Source organism: Bos javanicus, chromosome 24 (assembly GCF_032452875.1).
Source record: "Bos javanicus breed banteng chromosome 24, ARS-OSU_banteng_1.0, whole genome shotgun sequence".
Taxonomy (NCBI): domain Eukaryota; kingdom Metazoa; phylum Chordata; class Mammalia; order Artiodactyla; family Bovidae; genus Bos; species Bos javanicus.
Genome location: NC_083891.1, coordinates 23943693 through 23966777, shown reverse-complemented (window position 1 = coordinate 23966777; position 23085 = coordinate 23943693). Strand labels below are relative to the sequence as shown.

Here is a 23085-nt window from a genome sequence, read left to right as displayed (position 1 = left end):
CTGATGAACAACTCCTTCAATTCTGCTTGATCTAGCTAGAGAGACACTTTGCCTTGGCAAAGCAAGTACAGTGGAGTCAAATCAAATTTGCACTTAACCTACAAATTGTAGTTTATGGCATCAGGAAAATTTAGAAAAAAATAAACAGTTCAATACAACAACCTTCTTAATAAGTGAGTGCCTCAGATTAGTGAAGCAATACATGTGAAGAATTAAAGTAGGTTGTGACAGCTATGGGACAAATACATGAATATTAAGGGTTTCCTGTCAACTGAAAAAAATAAAACATTGTTAAATGGCCAAATCAGTGCATGGCATTTTCACTGACAGTTTCAATGAAAAAAATTAATCGATGGCCATAGATACACACATATTAATGAAAAATTAAATTATAAATAACATAATCACTGCCACATTTCTAAAATAATTTTGAGATTAATTTTTGCTATATATAGTTTTTATTTACTAATTTTGGAATAAATAAGATACTAGAATCCCATTCAATAAATAACCCATGGGATGAGACACAGGCCATAGCACACCAAGTCAGCCGGACAGCTGGTCTCAGTGTGGGAAGAAAATCCTGATCTTTCAATACAGAACCACTTATGGGAAGGCAATCTACATGTCCTAAGGTTAGATAGCACAAGACAAAGTCTTCACTGAAAATAGTTCTACTACAGGGCCTGGACAGAAATGTAGATTCTACATGTTACAGATACTTGTATAACCAAAATCTTTAATTAAAAAAAGAATGCTGTAGGACTTCCCTGGTGGTTCAGTGTTTAAGAATTTTCCTGCCAATGCAGGGGATACAGGTTCAACTCCTGGTCTGGAAACTAAGATCCCACGTGATGAAGGGCAACTTAGCCCACATACACCACAACTACTAAAGCCCGTGCTCCCTAGAGCCCATGCTCCGCAACAAGAGAAGTTTCCACAAGGAGAAGCCCAAGCACTGCAACTAGAGAGCAGCCCCTGCTCACCACGACTAGAGAAAGTCTGCTCACAGCAACAAAGACGCAGGACAGCCACCCACCCCCCACCAAAAATATGTCAAAGATGGGAGAGGTTCGGATGTGACGTGTGGTGGACAAAAGTAGCCTGTTAAAGTGGTCCTTCAGGTGTGGTAAAATGAAGTTGACTTTGCTAGTCTCTATTTCAAGTGGCAGGGAGTGGCTATTTGTCATCTCTCTCACTTAGGAGTGAATTTGAGGTCTATAAGCAGTTGTTTTCACAGCGCTGTGGTCAACTAATTGCTTGGTACTCTGGAAGCTAATAACTTGCAGGTCTAATGTAGGTGCTCTTCCCATCATCCCTTCTTCCTGCCAGAGACAGAAACTATTTTACATGTTAGATATGTAGGAGGAGACTGAACCAAGCAGCACTCTCTTCTGGTGATCCAGCTAGTTTAAGGTTGGTGATAGAAAAGAGTAGGCACAAGTGTTGATTAGCTACATTGAGCCCCATTTTTCTTCTATTAAGGCTGACCTCTAAAGAAAAGTTGATTTTTCTTCTGATTTATAGGAGTGACTTTTCTGAAAAAAACTAATACAGTTTAAATGAAAATCTATCAATATTGAATCAATAAAGTTCAGGCTCATTACCCTTTTTATAACTAAGAAGAACACAGAGACACAAACCTTGAATTTTCTTCTCACTTCTGCTACTTTCTGTTCTAATTCCTCTGTTTTAAATCTGGTTAGGTGATAAATAGCACCGATGTTATAAGCTTCATTGTATAGTTGTTTAAGAAACTCTTCATTTCTTGACCTCATTTTCAGCAGAGATTGGATTTCGGACTCAAGCTCTGATTTTTTCCTTATACTGTAAAAAAATAAATAAATAAAGCATAAATATTGATATATTCCAAAAGAGGATATATTGAGGCAAATATATTTAATAATGATAAAAGGGAACAAAATCGTATTTTATGTTGCCAAAAATACAAAATGACCATATACTTAATCTAAACTAAGAGAAAAAATACATCCCAAAATTCCATTTCTTTTCCTGCTTCTCCTGAAGGCTACTTCTAATTGTTAAGCTGTGCTCGATATTAGGAGAAAAAGCATATTAATAAGAAAGGCTTGGCAAACCAAGATGCTCAAATTTCAGAGCACTGATTTCCTTCTATAGCCACCCATCCTTTCTAATCCTACATAACATTGCTACCAAGAATAATAAAATTCAAGAAAAATTCAGCCCATGAAAAAGAGAAACAACAAAACTCAACAAAAGAAAACAACTAAAACTCTCAAAAAGAAAACCAATAGCTAAGGGAAAAGAGTTGGTAGGGAAAAAAGGAAGGTAAGACACTAATATCACTGTAAGATTCTCAAAGACACAGAGAAGTACAAGATTCTGTGGCACACTGCTGCTGCTGCTAAGTCACTTCAGTCGTGTCCGACTCTGTGCGACCCCACAGACGGCAGCCCACCAGGCAAGAACACTGGAGTGGGTTGCCATTTCCTTCTCCAATGCATGAAAGTGAAAAGTGAAAGTGAAGTCGCTCAGTTGTGCCTGACTCTTCTCGACCCCATGGATTGCAGCCTACCAGGCTCCTCCATCCATGGGATTTTCCAGGCAAGAGTACTGGAGTGGGGTGCCATTGCCTTCTCCCTATGGCACACTGCTGCTGCTAAGTCACTTCAGTCGTGTCCAACTCTGTGCAACCCCATAGACGGCAGCCCACCAGGCTCCCCCATCCCTGGGATTCTCCAGGCAAGAACACTGGAGTGGGTGGCCATTTCCTTCTCCAATGCATGAAAGTGAAAAGGGAAAGTGAAGTCACTCAGTCGTGTCTGATTCCTAGCGACTCCATGGACTGCAGCCCACCAGGCTCCTCCGTCCATGGGATTTTCCAGGCAGGAGTACTGGAGTGGGGTGCCATTGCCTTCTCCGATGGCACACTAGATGTCCATATTAGCTGTCCATACTAGTTGTCCACAGACTGGTTGTCCACTAGGTTCTATGGCAGTTACTGCCCACACTGGGTACTGTCTTTGTTCCAAATACAAGTCACTGAGGCATACAATATAAGAAAATACAGAAAGTATATATAGTTACACTCACAAATGAGGTAACCATTTTTGTAGAATAGAAATGGAACTGGAAAGCAAAGCACCAGTTAGGGCCTTAAGGACAGCCACTACAAAAGAAACCAAAAAAGTAACTCTGTGAGGTCACTGAGGTCTGGTAATTATTTCACAAGGTATATGTATGTCAAATCGTCACATTTCATGCTTTTAAAGTATACAATTTTGTCATTTGCACCTCAATAACACTGAAAAAATTTTAAATAAAATGATAGGAGGTGTATGTAACAAAATTTTATGTGAAAAATTTCCAGTACTGAAAACCAGGATGGGTCATTAAATTGAAAAGTCCCACGTAATACTAAACTGGATATATTAGACACCCAGAAACACACACCCCTGTAGATGTGTGTGCGACTGTGAAATTTCAGAACTCTGAAAATAGGAAGAGAAAATTCTAAACTTCCCAGACAGAAAAAAACAGATTATCTACAAAGAAATGATATCCAAATATCATCAGATGTCTTATCAAGCAAAACTAAATGAAATACAGGTAAGCTCAGATTTAATGTAAAACATGATGATTATAATTAATAATAGTAAAAATAATACTGTATTAAATACAGGAAATTTGCTAAGACTGTATATCTCAATAGCCAGTATTCTGGCCTGGAGAATTCAGAGACTATATAGTCCATGGAGTTGCAAAGAGTCGGACACAACTGAGTGACCTTCACTTTCACAGCACACGCATACACACAGAAGGTAACTGCATGAGATGATGGCTTAGTTAGCTTGATTGGGATAATCATTTCACTATGTACATTCAAGGAAATGGCAACCCACTTCAGTACTCTTGCCTGGAAAATCCCATGGACAATGGAACCCGGTAGGCTACCGTCCATGGGGTCGCAAAGAGTCAGATACGACTGAGCAACTTTACTTTCACTTATGTACATTCAAATCATCATGATATACACCTTACATGTGTACAATAGTTTAAAGATTAAATGAAAGAATAAAATGAATAATACTTTCAAACTAATGAGAAAAAATCACTTCAGATCTAGAATATGATACCTTGAGAAAATCCTTGTTTGAATGAATATGGATTGAATAGAAACTGAGGTGTGAGTTTATGGAAACAGGAGTGTCTATTTGAATAAGATTTTTCTCACAAAGAATGGAAGGGCATTTTGGGGATGCAGTGCTCTGCTTTATCTTGTGTTTGCTTTTTATAAGCTGAGCAATATTATACAATGTTAATAAAGTATTAAAATAGAGAAAAATAACAATAATTCATGGAAAAGAGGAAAAAATTGTGTCAAGCCTCTGAGTGTATTAAGCGAGAATAGCCTCCATGTGGCAAGTACATTGGTAGTGAGCACTCCTGTACAGAAGCTGCTGCTGCTGCTGCTAAGTCACTTCAGTCGTGTCCGACTCTGTGCGACCCCATAGACGGCAGCCCACGAGGCTCCCCCGTCCCTGGGATTCTCCAGGCAAGAACACTGGGTTGCCATTTCCTTCTCCAATGCATGAAAGTAAAAAGTGAAAGTGAAGTCACTCAGTCGGGTCCGACTCTTAGCGACCCCATGGACTTCAGCCTACCAGGCTCCTCCGTCCATGGGATTTTCCAGGCAAGAGTACTGGAGTAGGGTGCCATTGCTTTTTCCGCCTATACAGAAGAGTCTTCCATTATTGTATCAGAATGTGTGAAGACAGATGCAAATAGGTTGGTAAGAGAAAAGGTAATTCCCATTTAATTGCATGTATGTTCTTTATGAATTACAATGGGAGATTATTAGCTTAAAATGAGGTAATGTGCATATTAGGATTGAGGTGAATGAGAAGATATGAAACAGTTGTCAGAAAAACTGAAGTGTCTAGAAATTTCTTGGTGTGTTAAATATCGCTTGAGACTTATAGTCATAGAATTTAAGTTATACTCAAGGGCAAATGTATTCCAATGTTAATGAAGCTTAAATATGAGGGCCTCTAACTGACCCCTAGCCCTTAAAAAGTCCTTTGAGTGCCCCTAATGGTATTTTTACATGGTCATATGTTTTTGTTAAGTTTGCAAAAATGAGATATTATAACCACAACAGTCTATAAGACTGTTTTCTCTATTTTTCCTTTTCTAATATAATTTATCTTCTGTCAAGCGACATTAAAATAGCTATGGGCCCTCTGTATTATAATTTTATGCTCCTTCTTTCATAAAGAGGCTTCGCCTTCTATAACCTTTGAAAGTGATAGTGAAGTCGCTCAGTCGTGTCCAACTCTTTGCAACCCCATGGACTGTAGCCTACTAGGCTCCTCCATACGTTGGATTTTCCAGGCAAGAGTACTGGAGTGGGTTGTCATTTCCTTCTCTTGTATAACCTTTTAGGGTCCACCAAACCAGTATCCACCCATGATGACAGTTAGCACAGTTGTGTTTTCTTAGCCACAATCAACTGTTAGGATCCTGGTTTAGTCCAAAGATATACTTTCAGGTCATAGAAACAAAGTTTTGGAAGTTATTTTAAATGAATGCTTATTTTGATTACAAGTAGGTTGTATATAAAAGGAAGGAAGACAAGAAGGGGATATACAAATACACTAGGGATGAGAGACTAATCATCATAAAGGGTCATATAATTGCTGCAGCGACATAGTACGAGAGGAAGTAAGCTGAAGAGACAGGTTCTGGTTGTCAGGGAGTGGATTCTTAAAATCAAGATCAGCAGGTAACTCCAATGTTGGAAATGATAAGATGGTTCGTGTGAGGTAGAAGACAAGATGGTTAGGAATCTGGAGGTCTAAGAACTGAGAATCCGAGTTCTAATACGTACTTTAATAGAGACCAAATTCAGATTTTGATTGCTTCTGAACAGGGAGAGAACAGAAACAGGAAGGGCTACTTACTTGCAAGATTTCAATCCCTTTTTAAAAAGTCTAAAGTAGGCTAATGCATCTCTGAGTAGTTAAGTTTGAATAGGGCATATACCATTTTCTCTTTTAATATCTGAAAACTTAAAAAATAAAGTAAAAACAAAATAGCTTAAGCATTTTCATTCAAAAGTTTGCTGCTAAATGCTTAAAAAATCATATTCTATATCTCTACTCCTAAGAAGTAACTCAGATTAATAGGCTGATAAGATATAGCTACACGAGTATGAAAAACACAGTACCCTAAGTATTCTAGGGCTCATTCTAAGTATTCTAGGCTGTTCAACAATTTCAATCATATTCTAACTGCTATCTCTGCAAATAAATTACCATCCTTTTAACTCTTGATAAACATATTTCATAAAATATATCAGTCTGTCTTTATAGTGTTCAATAGCCTTTTGCTCATTTCCCTCAGTGATCAATCCCATCTTTGGCTCACTGCAGTTACAGTGGCATTTTCTTGCTTGAGGTATGGTAGAGCATTAGAAGTAGGTATTTAGAATATTTTACAGAGCTTAAATGTAAGAAAATGGCTGTATAGAAATTCATACCACACAGTTAACTTCAGCAAACTAAATCCAAATGAATCAACTTCAAGTCATCTTAAACAAGTTTATTTCCTTGACGTGGGTGGCTGAGGCCTGTCATGTGAGTAAGCAATCAAGTAAAATTTTGTGCTCACATCAAAAGTCCCAGATACAAGGGGGCCATGGTAAATGGATGCTGGCTTATGTGAAAGACAAAATTATTAAATCATGCACTGCTACTCCAAGGTAAGTAATCATATACCATCATCATCACCGAAAGGTCTTGCAGATATTTGTTATACACAGAGTACTGAACAAAATTTCTTGAAAATTGCATCTATCTTTTAATATTTCCATTTAATAAATGGACTATATAGGAACAATAGATCATATACTTAATTATTTAATTAATATCTTCATGTTAGCATAGGTGCATAGTAGAACAAGTTCATGTACTGCTCAGCTTCAATAAGTGGTAGAGTCTGGAAAGCAGTTTTAGAGAGGTGTTAGGAACTTCAAAGTATTACAGCCAATCTTTTCCTATAAATCTATTTAACATTTGTAAATAGCAATGATGCTAAGAAATATTTCTAAACAAAAAATCATATATATTTCAAATAAATCATAAAAATAAAATCTTAATATTAGAGTAATTCTCACAAAAATTAAGGTTCACCCATATAATATGACTTTTGTATAGATATTTAGATATTTAAATGATGTATTTGAAATCTGTATAAAAATATGACAAGAATTCAACTATACCATGATGGGAATAAAATCAGAACACACAGTTTCATCAAGAAAGAAATAGCAATATATTAATAGTGATTACTTCTATTGACATGATTTTAGGTTTTCAGTCTGTTTTTGTACATTTTACATTTTCTTCTCTACACTAAATATGCATTACAATCAAGCTGCTAAAAAGATCATACAAGATGCTTTTGCTCTGAATGCCCTGGAAATTTGATAAAATGGAGCTTTGAATATCATAGTTTGGGAAATTAAAAAAAAAAAGTCTTGGGCATATCCAAGGAAACAAACTGAAAAGCAGAACCACTCTCAAAAATACAAAGATGCAAATGATTAACAACTTTTCCCTAAGACTCAAAGATTTCCCACATATAGTTTCCAAAAGAAAATGGACAACTCACATTAAAGATAGCCAAGAACACAGGGGTAAGAGACAGCAAAAGCATCAGCTAGAAGAATAAGATACAGAAGCAAATGACAAAATTACACATATTTACATTATCAGACATAGATTGTAAAATCACTATTCATATTATGTTTAAGAAGCAAAAGATAAGCTTTAAACATCTGCAAAAAAACAAAGAATCATAAAATGATTTAGAAGACTTGGAAGTAAAGCAAATGAAATTTGGAAATGAGTATTTTTGCATCTATCTATCTCAGTAAGAGACTTGCAAAAACAAGATTATCCTAAGAACTTCTGTGACATATGAACTGCTGATTTATGTGATCACATTTTGCCTTGGTCCTTTGTTTTCTCTTCTTTTCGAACATTACTTAGACACATGGCAGCTATGATCTTATCTGCACATCTTTCAATTTCTCTTTCATTCTGCAAACCTTTCACCACTTCTCTCTTCAACATTGCTTCTTCTCAATCTGCTGCTAAAATCACTGATTTAATTTTAAGTTTCAGATACAAATTTGAGAAAAGAAAGTAGTAAGTGACATCTTAAGGTATTACATGAACAAGCATAATGTATACTATGGAAATTCTTCTCTATAACCATGGTTACATTCCCACTTCCTGTACTAGTGTTCCCAATAGTTCATTATCTATCTTTTTAAGATTAGACTTCCTGCCTGGTTAACATTGGACTTGGCCATATGACTTGTTTTGGTCAATGGAGTATGAACAGAAGTAAAATTTTTCGTCTTTTATGGAAGCTGTAGAGCCACTGAGTGATCTCACTAATGTACTTGTGCTACCAAAGCAACATGCCCTAGAAGGATCTGATCCTTCACCTGGATCTAAGAAGCAGAGATAACATGAAGCACACACAGCAGACACAGCTCGGCTTCAGTATGAATGAGAAATAGACCTTTATACTTGTATACCACTGGGCTTCGCAGGTGGCGCTAGCGGTAAAGAACAGACCTGCCAATGCAGGAGACAGAGACGTGGGTTTGATCCCTGAGTCAGGAAGATCCCCTGGAGAAGGTCATGGCAACCCACTCCAGTATTCCTCCCTGGAAAATCCCATGGGCAGAGGAGCCTGGCAGCATACAGCCCATAGGGTCACACAGAGTCAGACATGACAAACGATGTAGCATGCACGAACCACTAAGTCTTGGCGGATGCTCATTACTGCTGGATAATCTAACGAAGTTAACTGTCACACTCTTTTCCTTTCCTCCAGAGCTGTCTTGTCATTAGCTTACCAACTTTTCAGACTTTTCTTCTCCTCTGGTTCTCTTTCTTAATAAAGTATACAGCTACAATTTTAGGTTATCCTTTAAAAAACAATGTTCTTTTTGCTTTCTTTAAAATAGTATGTTTAACATACAGATGAATTTTACAAACGGTTTCATTCTATCATCCAAAGATAAAATAAGCACAAAGAAATCGTATCAAACATCATATACAATTGCCCAGTATCATCATCACCTCTCTCTATTCTTTCCGCTTCCCCTCCTTTCAATAATTAATAATGGATAGCATAGCATGGGGAGAAGGCACTGGTACCCCACTCCAGTACTCTCACCTGGAGAATCCCATGGATGGAGGAGCCTGGTGGGCTGCAGTCCATGGGGTTGCTAAGAGTTGGACACAGCTGAGCGACTTCCCTTTCACTTTTCCTTTCATGTATTAGAGAAGGAAATGGCAACCCACTCCAGTGTTCTTGCCTAGAGAATCCCAGGGACAGGGGAGCCTGGTGGGCTGCCATCTATGGAGTCGCACAGAGTTGGACACGACCGAAGTGACTTAGCAGCAGCAGCAGCAGCATAGTATGGGTCAGGAACTATGCTTGATGATGAAGATTCAGTGATGAAGAAAATATGGCCATGGCTTATGTCTTACCATTTGTTAAGGAAGATGGACATCAGTCAAATATTTACATACAAAAACCCTGCAAATTTGACAAGTGATAAGAAGCAGAAGAGAAAATGTGCCATCTACACACATACTAGAGGAACTGGATTTAACCGGACAATCAATGAAGGCTTCCCAGAACTGACTCCTCAGCTGTAATCTTCAGGATAGACAGCAATTTACTAAGTAGAAGTTAAAGGAATAGCATTTATTGAAAAGAAATTAGCATGAAAACACCTTAGAGGCTGGAGAAAAAAAAGTAACAAGGAGGAGAAGCTGAAGTAAGGACACTATATTTGAACCAAGTAATAAGGATGCAATTCATGGGGTCGCAAAGAGTCGGACATGACTGAGCGACTGAACTGAACTGAACTGAATAAGGATGAACCTTGTGTTGCAGAACCAGGCCTACCTGCCTACTGAGGGACCTTGTGGGATACATTAAGGTGGGACCTTTGTCCCCTCACCCTGCTAAAATCAGTGTAAGTATGGAGGGAAATGGATCATATTTAGTTTAAAAATTAGAAGAAAAAAAGAATGCACTAACCATAATGTAGATAATGCATTAAAAAGGGAACTTAGTTACTGCAGGAAAATCAGCGTTGAAAGGGAGCTATGCTCATCACTATACCACCGATGCTACACAAAACCAGTTTTGGAAAACATCATAAGTTCAGTTTGTACCAAAGTTCTTCTGGTGTAGAATGAACCAGACAGATTAAAAATTTATTTAGTATGTGGAACATTTCCTGTTAACATGTTGACTATGAGGGTTGAAATAAAAAGAGGAATCAAGAAAATTCATAGGTTTTTGAGCCAAGAAATCTAGTTTATCAGTTTCAGGGAAGAATTGAGTATTGACTGAAGGAGATCATGAGATTGATTAGACATATTTTAAAGTATTTTTTGAGTATAAGAGAACATGTTAAAAGGAAGTTATATGAATGAGTGTAAAACTTCTTATAAGATCATTTTTTCACTATGTTAATTTTTCTAAAGGGATTCAGAATGATTAAAGAGCAACATTTGGGATAGAAATAAAATGTGAGTTAATCATAAACACAAACACCATTACACCATCCACAAATGAAGGAACACAAGATGAAGTCATTTATCATATTTAACATATTAGATATGTTACATAAGAATGAAAAGCATATTGGCGGTATTACCTGTCATTGATATAACCTAGTACAGTGTCAATATCAGTACTGAGTCTTTTATTTTCTTCCACCAATTGAGAACATGCTATTGAAATATCAGAAAAATCCTTTGCAATATTAGAAAGTTCAGTATCCCATGTTGATTTCTTAAAAAAAAAAAACAGAATCATTTATACATGTTTACATAACTTAAAAAGAAAAAAAATGTGTAATAATGAAATTACTTTTAGTTGTATAAGATAATAGTTGGGAAAACAGAATGAAGCTCTAGTGGGAAATATGGAAACATCAACTTACCGTGGCATAAAAATTATTAAGTACTTCCAAATATTCACTTTCATAAATTTTTCTCTTCCAGTGTAGTTGATCATAAAGCCTTTTCAAATCATCTAGCTAAAGAAAAAATACATACATACACAAAATAAGTTGTGGTGCTTTCCATTCTTTTGTAAAGTAAGAAATAAATTATCTTTCAAATTATGCAACTACAGTAACTTAAATATTAATTTAAATATTATAAAATAACAATGCAGGCTGTTTTCATTATGAAAACTGATGCAAGATTCCAAATACAATTTAGCAAGTCTAACAGTATTAAAATGAATAATTAATCTTGATAAGATAGAACGTATTTTACTTTTAAGAATTGATAAAAATTAGAAAATTTAAATTGCCAATACTCCTATCAACAAATTAAAGAAGAAAATAACATGAAGATGGCCAAAATGCCACAAAAAAGCCATTGACAAACTCACTAGTTTCCATAATTTTTCACCTAGCAAAAGGAAAACATACCCAAATATAAAGAACCAACATGTAATATCAAAATAAATCATAAAATGCTGAACCCATGCCCACTGAACTCAAAAATGAGGCCACATTATCTTTCATCACCACTGTTATTAATCATGTTTTGTGAAATTTAGCTAAATCCAAGTGGATAAAGAAACCAAATGTTACTAGTATAATACTGAATATGAATATATGCCTTCAATTTTAGATGGTATGATTGAATACCTAGGAAGGTAAAATATTCGATTTAAGATCACAATAAATAAATTTGGGGGAGATAGCGTAAGAGAATTAATAGTGTTTACCTACAAAGGTACTAATCTGTTAAAAGCATTACAACAATATTTAAAAACTTTTCTCAAAAACATAATATTTGGAAATAAATTCAACACAAAAGGGAGGACCTATAATACAGCAAACAAAAATTCTTATTTAGAAGCTTGTTGTTATTGTTTCGGAGACGGCAATGGCACCCCACTCCAGTACTCTTGCCTGGAAAATCCCATGGATGGAAGAGCCTGGTAGGCTGCAGTCCATGGGGTCGCTAAAGAGTCAGACATGACTGAGCATCTTCACTTTCACTTTTCACTTTCATGCATTGGAGAAGGAAATGGCAACCCACTCCAGTGTTCTTGCCTGGAGAATCCCAGGGACGGGGGAGCCTGGTGGGCTGCCGTCTATGGGGTCGCACAGAGTCGGACACGACTGAAGTGACTTAGCAGCAGCAGTAGCAGTTATTGTTTAGTCACTACGTCATGTCAAGAAAAAACATTTCATAGAAATGTTTAATATACTGTCAGTTATCCCAAAATTAATATAGACAAAATAAAAAGGAGTATTTCCTTTGAAACTTTATGAAATGAAATTCATATGGAAGAAATGTATGCAGAAGCTTTTAAGTTTAATTAGGTCCCATTTGTTTATTTTTGCTTTTATTTCCAATATTCTGGGAGGTGGGTCATAGAGGATCCTGCTGTAATGTATGTCAGAGAGTGTTTTGCCTATGTTTTCCTCTAGGAGTTTTATAGTTTCTGGTCTTACGTTGAGATCTTTAATCCATTTTGAGTTTATTTTTGTATATGGTGTTAGAAAGTGTTCTAGTTTCATTCTTTTACAAGTGGTTGACCAGATTTCCCAGCACCACTTGTTAAAGAGATTGTCTTTAATCCATTGTATATTCTTGCCTCCTTTGTCAAAGATAAGGTGTCCATATGTGCGTGGATTTATCTCTGGGCTTTCTATTTTGTTCCATTGATCTATATTTCTGTCTTTGTGCCAGTACCATACTGTCTTGATAACTGTGGCTTTGTAGTAGAGCCTGAAAGACAGCCTTCAGAATGGGAGAAAATAATAGCAAATGAAGCAACCGACAAACAACTAATCTCAAAAATATACAAGCAACTCCTACAGCTCAACTCCAGAAAAATAAATGAACCAATCAAAAAATGGGCCAAAGATCTAAATAGACATTTCTCCAAAGAAGACATACAGATGGCTAACAAACACATGAAAAGATGCTCAACATCACTCATTATCAGAGAAATGCAAATCAAAACCACTGTGAGGTACCATTTCACACCAGTCAGAATGGCTGCGATCCAAAAGTCTACAAATAATAAATGCTGGAGAGGGTGTGGAGAAAAGGGAACCCTCTTACACTGTTGGTGGGAATGCAAACTAGTACAGCCACTATGGAGAACAGTGTGGAGATTCCTTAAAAAACTGGAAATAGAACTGCCTTATGATCCAGCAATCCCACTGCTGGGCATACACACTGAGGAAACCAGAAGGAAAGAGACACGTGTACCCCAATGTTCATCGCAGCACTGTTTATAATAGCCAGGACATGGAAGCAACCTAGATGTCCATCAGCAGATGAATGGATAAGAAAGCTGTGGTACATATACACAATGGAGTATTACTCAGCCATTAAAAAGAATACATTTGAATCAGTTCTAATGAGGTGGATGAAACTGGAGCCTATTATACAGAGTGAAGTAAGCCAGAAGGAAAACACCAATACAGTATACTAACGCATATATATGGAATTTAGAAAGATGGTAACAATAACCCTGTATACGAGACAGCAAAAGAGACACTGATGTATAGAACAGTCTTATGGACTCTGTGGGAGAGGGAGAGGGTGGGAAGATTTGGGAGAATGGCATTGAAACATGTGAAATGTCATGTATGAAACGAGATGCCAGTCCAGGTTCAATGCACGATGCTGGATGCTTGGGGCTGGTGCACTGGGATGACCCAGAGGGATGGTATGGGGAGGGAGGAGGGAGGAGGGTTCAGGATGGGGAACACATGTATACCTGTGGTGGATTCATTTTGATATTTGGCAAAACTAATACAATTATGTAAGGTTTAAAAATAAAATAAAATTAATTAAAAAAAAGAAAAAAAAAAAAGAAATGTATGTGAAGCTAGACAAGAGGTATCTGAAAAATAAGAATATTTGAAACTTGCTACCAGATATTAAAACATCTTATAATACCACTATATTAAAGGAGTATTTATTTTTGGCATTGCAATAAAGAAAGAAGGAAAAACTAGAGCCTCACAATCTGAATTCATTTTTTAAAGTATTTGAATTCAGTGAGAAAGAAGTTATTTAATTAATGGGTTAGAATAATATAGAACTTCTGTTTAAAAGAAAAAAAAAGTGATATTTCTATTTCACATTCAACTGACTTCATAACAAACATAAATTTCAGATTGAGGAAACCTAAATACAAACACAAAAACAGTATAAATTAAACAATATGATTCTATTTGCATAATCTTGGACTGAAAGAGAATGTTACCTCTCCAAACAAACCAAGATTTGTGATGTATCCAATGGCATATTTTACAAAAGTTGTGTGGCAAAAGGCAACATAAACAACACTGAAGGAGAAGTTTAGACTGAGAAAAATCTGAGATACAGTTAGTCCTCATGAAGGATATCGGTGGACGTGGTGGATTAAAAACATCTGAAAGCTCTTCTCCATAAAGGTAATGAGAAATCTGGCTCAAAAAAAGCCAAAATTAGCTTTTTCAGAACTTTGAAAATTGAAAGAAGGCTTGCAGCAAATGGGGAGCACCTATTAAGATAACAGTTTAATCTGAGTGAGAGGTGTGAGCTTTGTGCGTTTGAACTTGTCCTAATCCTTCCCTCCAGGTTCATAGTAGCCTTGCGTGCTCAGTTTCTTTCGACTCATTCCAACCCCATGGACTGTACCCACCAGGCTCCTCTGTTCACAGAATTTTCCAGACAAGAATACTGGAGTGGGTTACCATTTCCGTCTCCAGGGGGTCTTCCTGACTCAGGGATCGAATTCCGGTCTTCTGCATTTCATGCTTGGCAGGTGGGATTCTTTACCAATGAGTCTGAGTCTATTATATAATAATAGGCTCATATTAATCTTGAATATCATATTAATCTATTAGGGAGAAATCCATCAGTTGGGAAGCCACCAAAGGGAGCCACCAGAGCATTCCACTGATCTGGAATGCTTTCAAATCCTCATTCCCACAAAATTGTCATTATCTCACCTATCTGTTAGTTTTTTGTGTGACTCCATTTGCAAGGATGTCTCTATTTTTTTGATACAGAGCTCTCCCAGTACAAAACGTCTTCCCAGAAAATTTTATCCTAAACCATGAATTTTTCACCCAGGAAGACATGAAGTTCTAATTTAATTCAAGAGGAGAGTGGAGATTTTAGAAAATCCCATATTAGAGAAAAATGGTTGATCATCCATTTACAAATCTGAGAGCAGGCATGTGTATTTGGTGGTCTGAACTAATTCAGTGAATAATTTTGACAACTGAACGAAGTACTTTCCCTTTAATCAACACCTTAATCCCTAATCTCTCCTGTAGAGTATTAACATATTAAATTAACACACATCTAGTTTTTCAGATAAGATAATTGAGTATCTAAAAGGTGTAAAGTGAAGGTCACAACCATAATGTGGAGGAGAAATATGAGTCCAATACTATGATAGACTAAAACAACATTCTACGTGAATTGCTTTAAAAATTCTCAACCTCATGAGTCATCAGAGAAATGCAAATTTGAAACCACAACAGGATAAATTCAACAAAAGTCTTATAGTTAAAGATAAATAAATGATAATATTAGATGATGATGCTAATCTGAGGCTGGAATTCTCACACATGGTGGTCTGAGTAGAAAATGTATAACTACTTTGGAAAAAAATTGCAATGATCTATGAAAACTGAATATATGCATCTTTGGACAAGTAATTCTCCACATAAATGAATATATAATTTTAACATGTATTTTGAGGGACTTGGTCGGAAAAACTGCAAGGACTGAACAGCAATAAACTCGAATTGCAGGTTATGAAGAAACTGGACATCAAGTTTAATTTTCAAAAAGTAAAGCCTGAGATACCCACTAAACATCTAAAGGGAGATTGAGTTGGCAGTTAGATATACAAAGCTTATAATAAAAGACTAAGCCCCTGGAATCTCAGATGTTTGGAGTTTGGGGAGATAAAGAGACATGGGTGAAGGAAACTGAGAACAAGCTTCCAGAAAAATAAGAAGAAAGAAGAATAGTCTGTGTTCCAAAAGCCAAGAGAAAGAAGTTTCTAGAGACAAGTGCTACATGTACATTAACTGAAGATAAGAACAATTAATTCAATTAATGGAAATATTTTCATTAAAAAGTGAGCTGTAAAAAGGGCAAAGTGAAAAGTTTTCAGAATTTTGGAAAAAAAATATTAAAATGCAGGTAAATCATGTAAGCCTTATCAGAATATAAGGCATATAGCTTTTACTTGAATTAACACTAGCACAATTCAACTTTTATTATTTTTCCATTAAAATATTTTTGTTAAAATAAGGACTTATATTAATATTTAAAAGTTTTAGAGACATTTATCACAGCTTTGTTTACAATACCTAAAAACTGAAAATGTCTTAAATGTGCAATAATAAGAGTCTAAGAAACTCTCAATCATTAAAGTTGTATTTTAAAATATGATTTTGCAGTAAGTTTTTATATAAGGAGAAATGTCATCAATTATTCTATGCATATGATAATATCCTTTCAAAATATATCATAAGGTCTGTCTATATAAAACAAAATGTTAACAGTGACTACATTTAAATAGTGAGATCATAGATCAGTAATTTCTGCTCCTCACATGAGTGTATTCTAAACTTTAAGGGATAAACATTAAGTATTCGTGCCATTTAAAAAGTGTATAAAATAATTTAAGATAATAGTTTGTGTAATGAATTCCACCAGATTTTATGAGGATCGTAAAGAAGGAAATAGGATCCATTAGCAGCAATTACAGTGTAGTGTAATGGTGAAAGCCTGACTGGGAATCATCTAAAGTGGGAATGTAAGGAGAGAAATAGAAACAATGAACACAGAAAATCCTTTCAAGGGCTTTTCTTGCAAAGTACAAGAAATGCAATGTAGCTTAGGGTAAGATTCAAAAATAAAACATGAAGCATTCAAAATAGGGAGGTGGAAAGTAAAAATAAAGAGAATAAACCTAAAGAAATAAAAAGAAAATTATAACTACAGAAACATACATTACTATTTCAGAAGCTGGAAGACTGTAGAATTGCTAATCCAAGAGTCATCTCTACTTTTTAATTCAATTTTTAAAAATTTGAACAATTTCATTTAGAAAGTGAAAAATACACATATAATTAAAAATAAGAGATGAGTATAAAAGAACATTTTATATAATGTTATATTAGATTTGAAAATTTTAATCCACTTTGATTATTTCTAGGTCCATCAAAAATTATAGAGATATCAAGGAGAAATATATATCCTAATAAAAACTAATCATGACAAAGTAAAACAACTGTCCATAAAAATAAAGCAATAATTCAAACAATTGAAAAAAATAAAAACAATGATCATTTTTCACCAAGATGTCCTATTAAAGTTTTAAGAAAAAGTTTACTTAAATCTATATTAATTCTCCAGGTAATAAGAAAGGAAGAAAAGCTTCACAATTCATTTATAAAGCCAGTATAATCCTGATAAGAAAATCTGTCAAATACAGCACAAATTAAGAACACTGAAATACAGACTGATTTATGAATATGGATATAAAATCCTAAATAAAATAATTACAAATCAAACTCAGCAGTAAATTAAAAGAACAATAAACCATAACCAAGCAGAGTTCACCCCAGGAATTTTAAAATGGTTTAATTTTAATATAATACATTGTTTCAATAGGTCAAATGAGAAACCATTTAAAATCATCTTCACAGATGCTTACAAAGTATTCTGTGTAAGTAATCATCTATTCCTGATAGATTTCATAACCTAAGAATACTTTTAAAATCTTTAAAATGATAGCAAGCATATGTTTGAAATCAATATTTAGATAACATGAACCATTCCTCTAAAATAAAAATTGAAATAAAGCCAAATTCATAGATGTTGTTACTTAATATTTTACACATATGCCACACAATAAAATAAAAAGAGATTAAAACCTTATGGCTAAAAAACTAGCAATCTGTAATTTTACACATTATCACATTTTACCCATATAATTCATAAAAACTATAGAATAAAACAATAATAAAAATTGTATTGCAGTTTCACTGTAACACAACTTTGTTGGAGAAAAATCACTCAGCTTTTCTTCTTAAAGCTCTTTTTTAAAAACCATTTTTTACTTTTTATGTTTTGGCCCTACCACACGAAATGAGGAATTTTGGTTCACTTTCTAGGGATAGAACCCGCGTCCCCGCAGTGGAAGCAGGGCCCGCACCCCTGGACCGTCACGGAAATCCCACTGAGCTTTTTTAGACTGGTTTCCTATTTAGTAAATTAATAGCATCAATAGCAATTGCTGGCTTGTTTTTAATACAAAATTATTTAATTTGAAAGATTTTGAGATAAAATGTTAATCAAAAGGTATACTGTAATAGGTATTTTTTGGTATTTGGATTTACACTTATAGTACCCTAGATCAATAATTTATCAATAAATATTAAATTTCTACTAAAAAGACAATATCCAAAAATATAAAAATATCACATATATACAAAAGTAATTCACTTATTTACAACCTTTATCTGTAAAGTATACTAGAGATTAAATTTTTGTACACCTATAATTGTTCAATAAAATATGAAAATCACAAAGAATTTCTGTATCTTTGAAAGTTATTTTTGTATTACTTTATCAAGTGACTGGATAAAATGAACTGTAGGTGGCTGTTTCTTTAATACTATAAGAAACAAAGAATTGCAGATAATGATATTTTTAAAAATTCCTGAGCTATGGAAGAATTAGACTTCAAAGAAAACATTGGGAAAAATCATAGAAAAGCAGCTTTATTTTTACATTTAAGACGAATTTGATCTTGACAACTTTTTAAAAGTACTTAACCAATTTTTAAATGTTTTCTACTTTATAGGAGCTATTGTTTGCAGAAATGAGAAGGAAAAAATTTGTTTTCCTAGATACAGTGACAATACAAATACAGAAAAGTGTACATTAATGAAGCAAAGATTCTAAATTGAAAGCATGATATGCCCTGAAATTTTAAAAGATCAGTTAGGTTGTATGTGCAATTAGGCAGCAAAAATCTTTTATTTTCCTCCAGAACTAAAAGTGCCGATTGCATACCAAAAAACAATGCCTGGAAATGATGCACAACATTGCTTTTAATTGAGTGTTTAATATGCCCACTTTGAAAATACAGCTCAAAGGTTTTTTATAATGAGCAAAACACAGAAAAAATATATCTAAACTTCATCATGCTCTCATCATCTCTATAAAATACGATAGTTCACAAATGATTTCTATAATTGAAAAACATTACTAACCTTGTAAATACATTCATAATATCTCATCAAAATAATGGTATGTTATGAAGGACCAGACATGCCCTTTTTAGAAATGATCAAAAAAAAAAAAAAGGTTATTTGAGGTTTAGTGAATAAATTTGCCCTTTGACAATATTTTATTAACAGTGACATTTTTATAAATGATAAATTTCAACATGATTAGAAGACTGCTGCTGCTGCTGCTAAGTCGCTTCAGTCGTGTCCGACTCTGTGCGACCCCGTAGATGGCAGCCCACCAGGCTCCCCCATCCCTGGGATTCTCCAGGCAAGAGTACTGGAGTGGGGTGCCATTGCCTTCTCCAGTGCATGAAAGTGAAAAGTGAAAAGGAAGTCGCTCAGTCGTGTCTGACTCTTAGCGACTCCATGAACTACACAGCCTGCCAGGCTCCTCCATCCATGGGATTTTCCAGGCAAGAGTACTGGAGTGGGGTGCCATTGCCTTCTCCGATTAGAAAACTGAGCTCATAACTATTTGACAACACTATACTTTATTTCAATGTCTGCACTCTACTACATTCCACCTCATCAAGTGTTATCTAGACTCACAAGTTAAAGTGATTTTCCCTCGATTTCCAAGCATTTGTCTCCTTTCATATTGAAGTTTAAAATGAGAGGATTCAGTCAGACAGCAGTAGGATTGAAAGGATGAGAAGAGTTAAACATTGACACTTCACCTGCCTCCTTAGAAATCTGTATGCAGGTCAAGAAGTAAAGTTAGAACTGGATATGAACAACGAACTGGTTCAAAATCGGGAAGGAATATGTCAAGGCTGTATATTATCACTCTGCTTACTTAACTTATATGCAGAGTACATCATGTGAAATGGAGGGCTGGATGAATCTCAGTTAGGAACCAAGATTGCCAGAAGAAACATCGATAACCTCAGATATGCAGATGTCGCCACCCTAGTGGCAGAAAGTGAAGAGAAACTAAAGAGCCTCTTGATGAAGGTGAAAAGGAGACTGAAAAATTTGGCTTAAAACTCAGCATTCAAAAAACTAAGATCATGGCATCCGGTCCCATCACTTCGTGGCAAGTAGATGGGGAAACAATGGAAACAGTGACAGACTTTATTCTCTTGGGCTCCAAAATCACTGCAGATGGTGACTGCAGCCATGAAATTAAAAGATGCTTGCTCCTTGAAAGAAAAGCTACAACCAACCTAGACAATATATTAAAAAGCAGAGACATTACTTTGTCAACAAAGCTCTGTCTAGTCAAGGCTATGGTTTTTCCAGCAGTCATGTATGGATGTGAGAGCTGAACTATAAAGAAAGCTGAGCAGTGAAGAATTGATGCTTTTGAACTGTGGTGTTGGAGAAGACTCTTGAGAGCCCCTTGGCAAATAGATGGGTAAAAAGTAGAAACAGTGACAGATTTCATTTTCTTGGCTCCAAAATCACTGTGGACAGTAACTGCAGTCATGAAATTAAAAGATGCTTGCTCCTTGGAAGAAAAACTATGACAAACCAAGACAGTGTATTAAAAATCCCATGATATCACTTTGTCAACAAAGATCCATATAGTCAAAGCCATGATTTTTGCAGTAATCATGCATGGATATGAGAGTTGGACCATAAAGAAGGCTGAGCACTGAATAATTGATGCGTTCAAACTAGGGTACTGGAGAAGACTCTTGAGAGCCCCTTGGACAGCAAGGAGATCAAACCAGTCAATCCTGCTGCTGCTGCTGCTGCTAAGTCGCTTCAGTCGTGTCCAACTCTGTGCGACCCCAGAGACGGCAGCCCACCAGGCTCCCCCATCCCTGGGATTCTCCAGGCAAGAACACTGGAGTGGGTTGCCATTTCCTTCTCCAATGCATGAAAGTGACAAGTGAAAGTGAAGTCGCTCAGTCATGTCTGACTCCTAGCGACCCCATGGACTGCAGCCTATGAGGCTCCTCCTTCCATGGGATTTGCCAGGCAAGAGTACTGGAATGGGTTGCCATTGCCTTCTCCCCAGTCAATCCTAAAGGAAATCAATCCTGAATATTCCCTGGAATATTGGGAATTCCCTGGAAAATTCCATGGAAGGATTGATGCTGAATCTCCAATACTTTGGCCACCTAATGGGAAGAGCTGACTCACTGGAAAAGACCCTGATACTGGGAAAGATTGAGGGCAGGATGAAAATGGGGCAACAGAGAATGAGGTTGGTTGATGGCATCACCAACTCAATGGATGTGAGTTTGAGCAAACTTGGGAGATAGTGAAGGACAGGGAAGCCTAGTGTGCTGCAGCCCACGAGTTCACAGAGTGGATCTAAATCTACCTATTTTAGATCAGTTTCTTCCAACTCCCTTATCCCATCTCATCCCTTCTGACACTTCAGTCCAGTGTGTTTCAGTGTTTTCAGGCTTGCTTATTTCTGGATTATTCTACATTGCCTATGCAGTGGTGTAAATCACTCCAATCTTAATTCAGGTGCATATTCTGTACACTGCATAAATAAGAACAAAATACGAACTTTTCAGAGAAAGAAAATTCTGAGAATTTCAACTCTGACTCACTAAAGAAGCTTATAGAAGATATACTTTAGTAACAAGAAACAAAACAGTGCCAAATCAGAGATGTCTGATAAACAGAAAGAGCTGTGTGTTAAACTTGGAATATTATCAACCATTTATTGTTTAAATTAATGAGAAATTATCCTAACATCAGTTCAGTTCAGTTCAGTCGTTCAGTTGTGTCCAACTCTTTGTGACCCCATGAATCACAGCACGCCAGGCCTCCCTGTCCATCACCAACTCCCAGAGTTCACTCAGACTCACATCCATCAAGTCTGTGATGCCATCCAGCCATCTCATCCTCTGTTGTCCCCTTCTCCTCCTGCCCCCAATCCCTCCCAGCATCAGAGTCTTTTCCAATGAGTCAACTCTTCGCATGAGGTGGCCAAAGTACTGGAGTTTCAGCTTTAGCATCATTCCTTCCAATTATTAAATAATATGGACATAACATGAAAAATAGAATATATGTCAGTAAAAGATCATATGGCCCTTAAACTGTTCATTAAGAATCTAATGATATTGATTATGCTTCACATCCAGTAAATGCAATATGTGTTCCAAAAATTCTAGCAATTAGTAGCCCGAAAACATGTAAATAAAATATATCTTAAGAAAAAAATCAACTTTAAACATTCTAAAGTGAGTTTCATCTAAATATATGGTTTCAAATTATATAAGGCAAAATAATTAAGAAATAATAAAGAAATACACTATCATACTGAGATATATTTTAATATAGCTTTCACAACAATTGATACATTAGTCAAAAAATAAATCAGAGATATAAAACAGTTAAATAACACAACTATCACAATTTACAAAATAAACCTATTTAGAATTGCACTCTACTATCAGAGAAAACATTTTTCCAAAACGAAAAATTTATGCAAGTTACCTATATAGTATTAAACAAATCAGTCTTAAGGAAATATAAATAATACATACTGCCTGTACTACCTGTATTTTAAAAAAGTATTTACATTAAAAATCAACTTAATATTTAGTGGAGACAGAAGGTTTAATTTGTCTAAGAATGATCACAGACAGAGTTTGCCTTTGACAAAGTTCCAAGAAATTGGTTAAGGTCCAGTTTAGTAAAACTACCCAAATAAATGGAGAGATAGATCATGTTTATGTTTAAGGATCCCATCATACAGATTTCATATCCCCATCATATAATCCATAAGTGAATGT

At 35.6% G+C, this 23085-nt stretch overlaps 1 protein-coding gene across 1 annotated transcript in view; it reads right to left on the bottom strand.

Annotated features, from left to right (window-relative positions):
• CCDC178 (coiled-coil domain containing 178) overlaps positions 1-23085 on the bottom strand; it is a 415790-nt gene that overhangs the window by 282852 nt on the left and 109853 nt on the right. Inside the window, exons 11-13 of the mRNA XM_061399651.1 lie at positions 11030-11125; positions 10742-10878; positions 1644-1827 (exon numbers count right to left, since the gene is read on the bottom strand). Of these exons, the coding sequence (XP_061255635.1) occupies positions 1644-1827; positions 10742-10878; positions 11030-11125 (417 nt within the window). The remainder of the gene's footprint in view (positions 1-1643; positions 1828-10741; positions 10879-11029; positions 11126-23085) is intronic.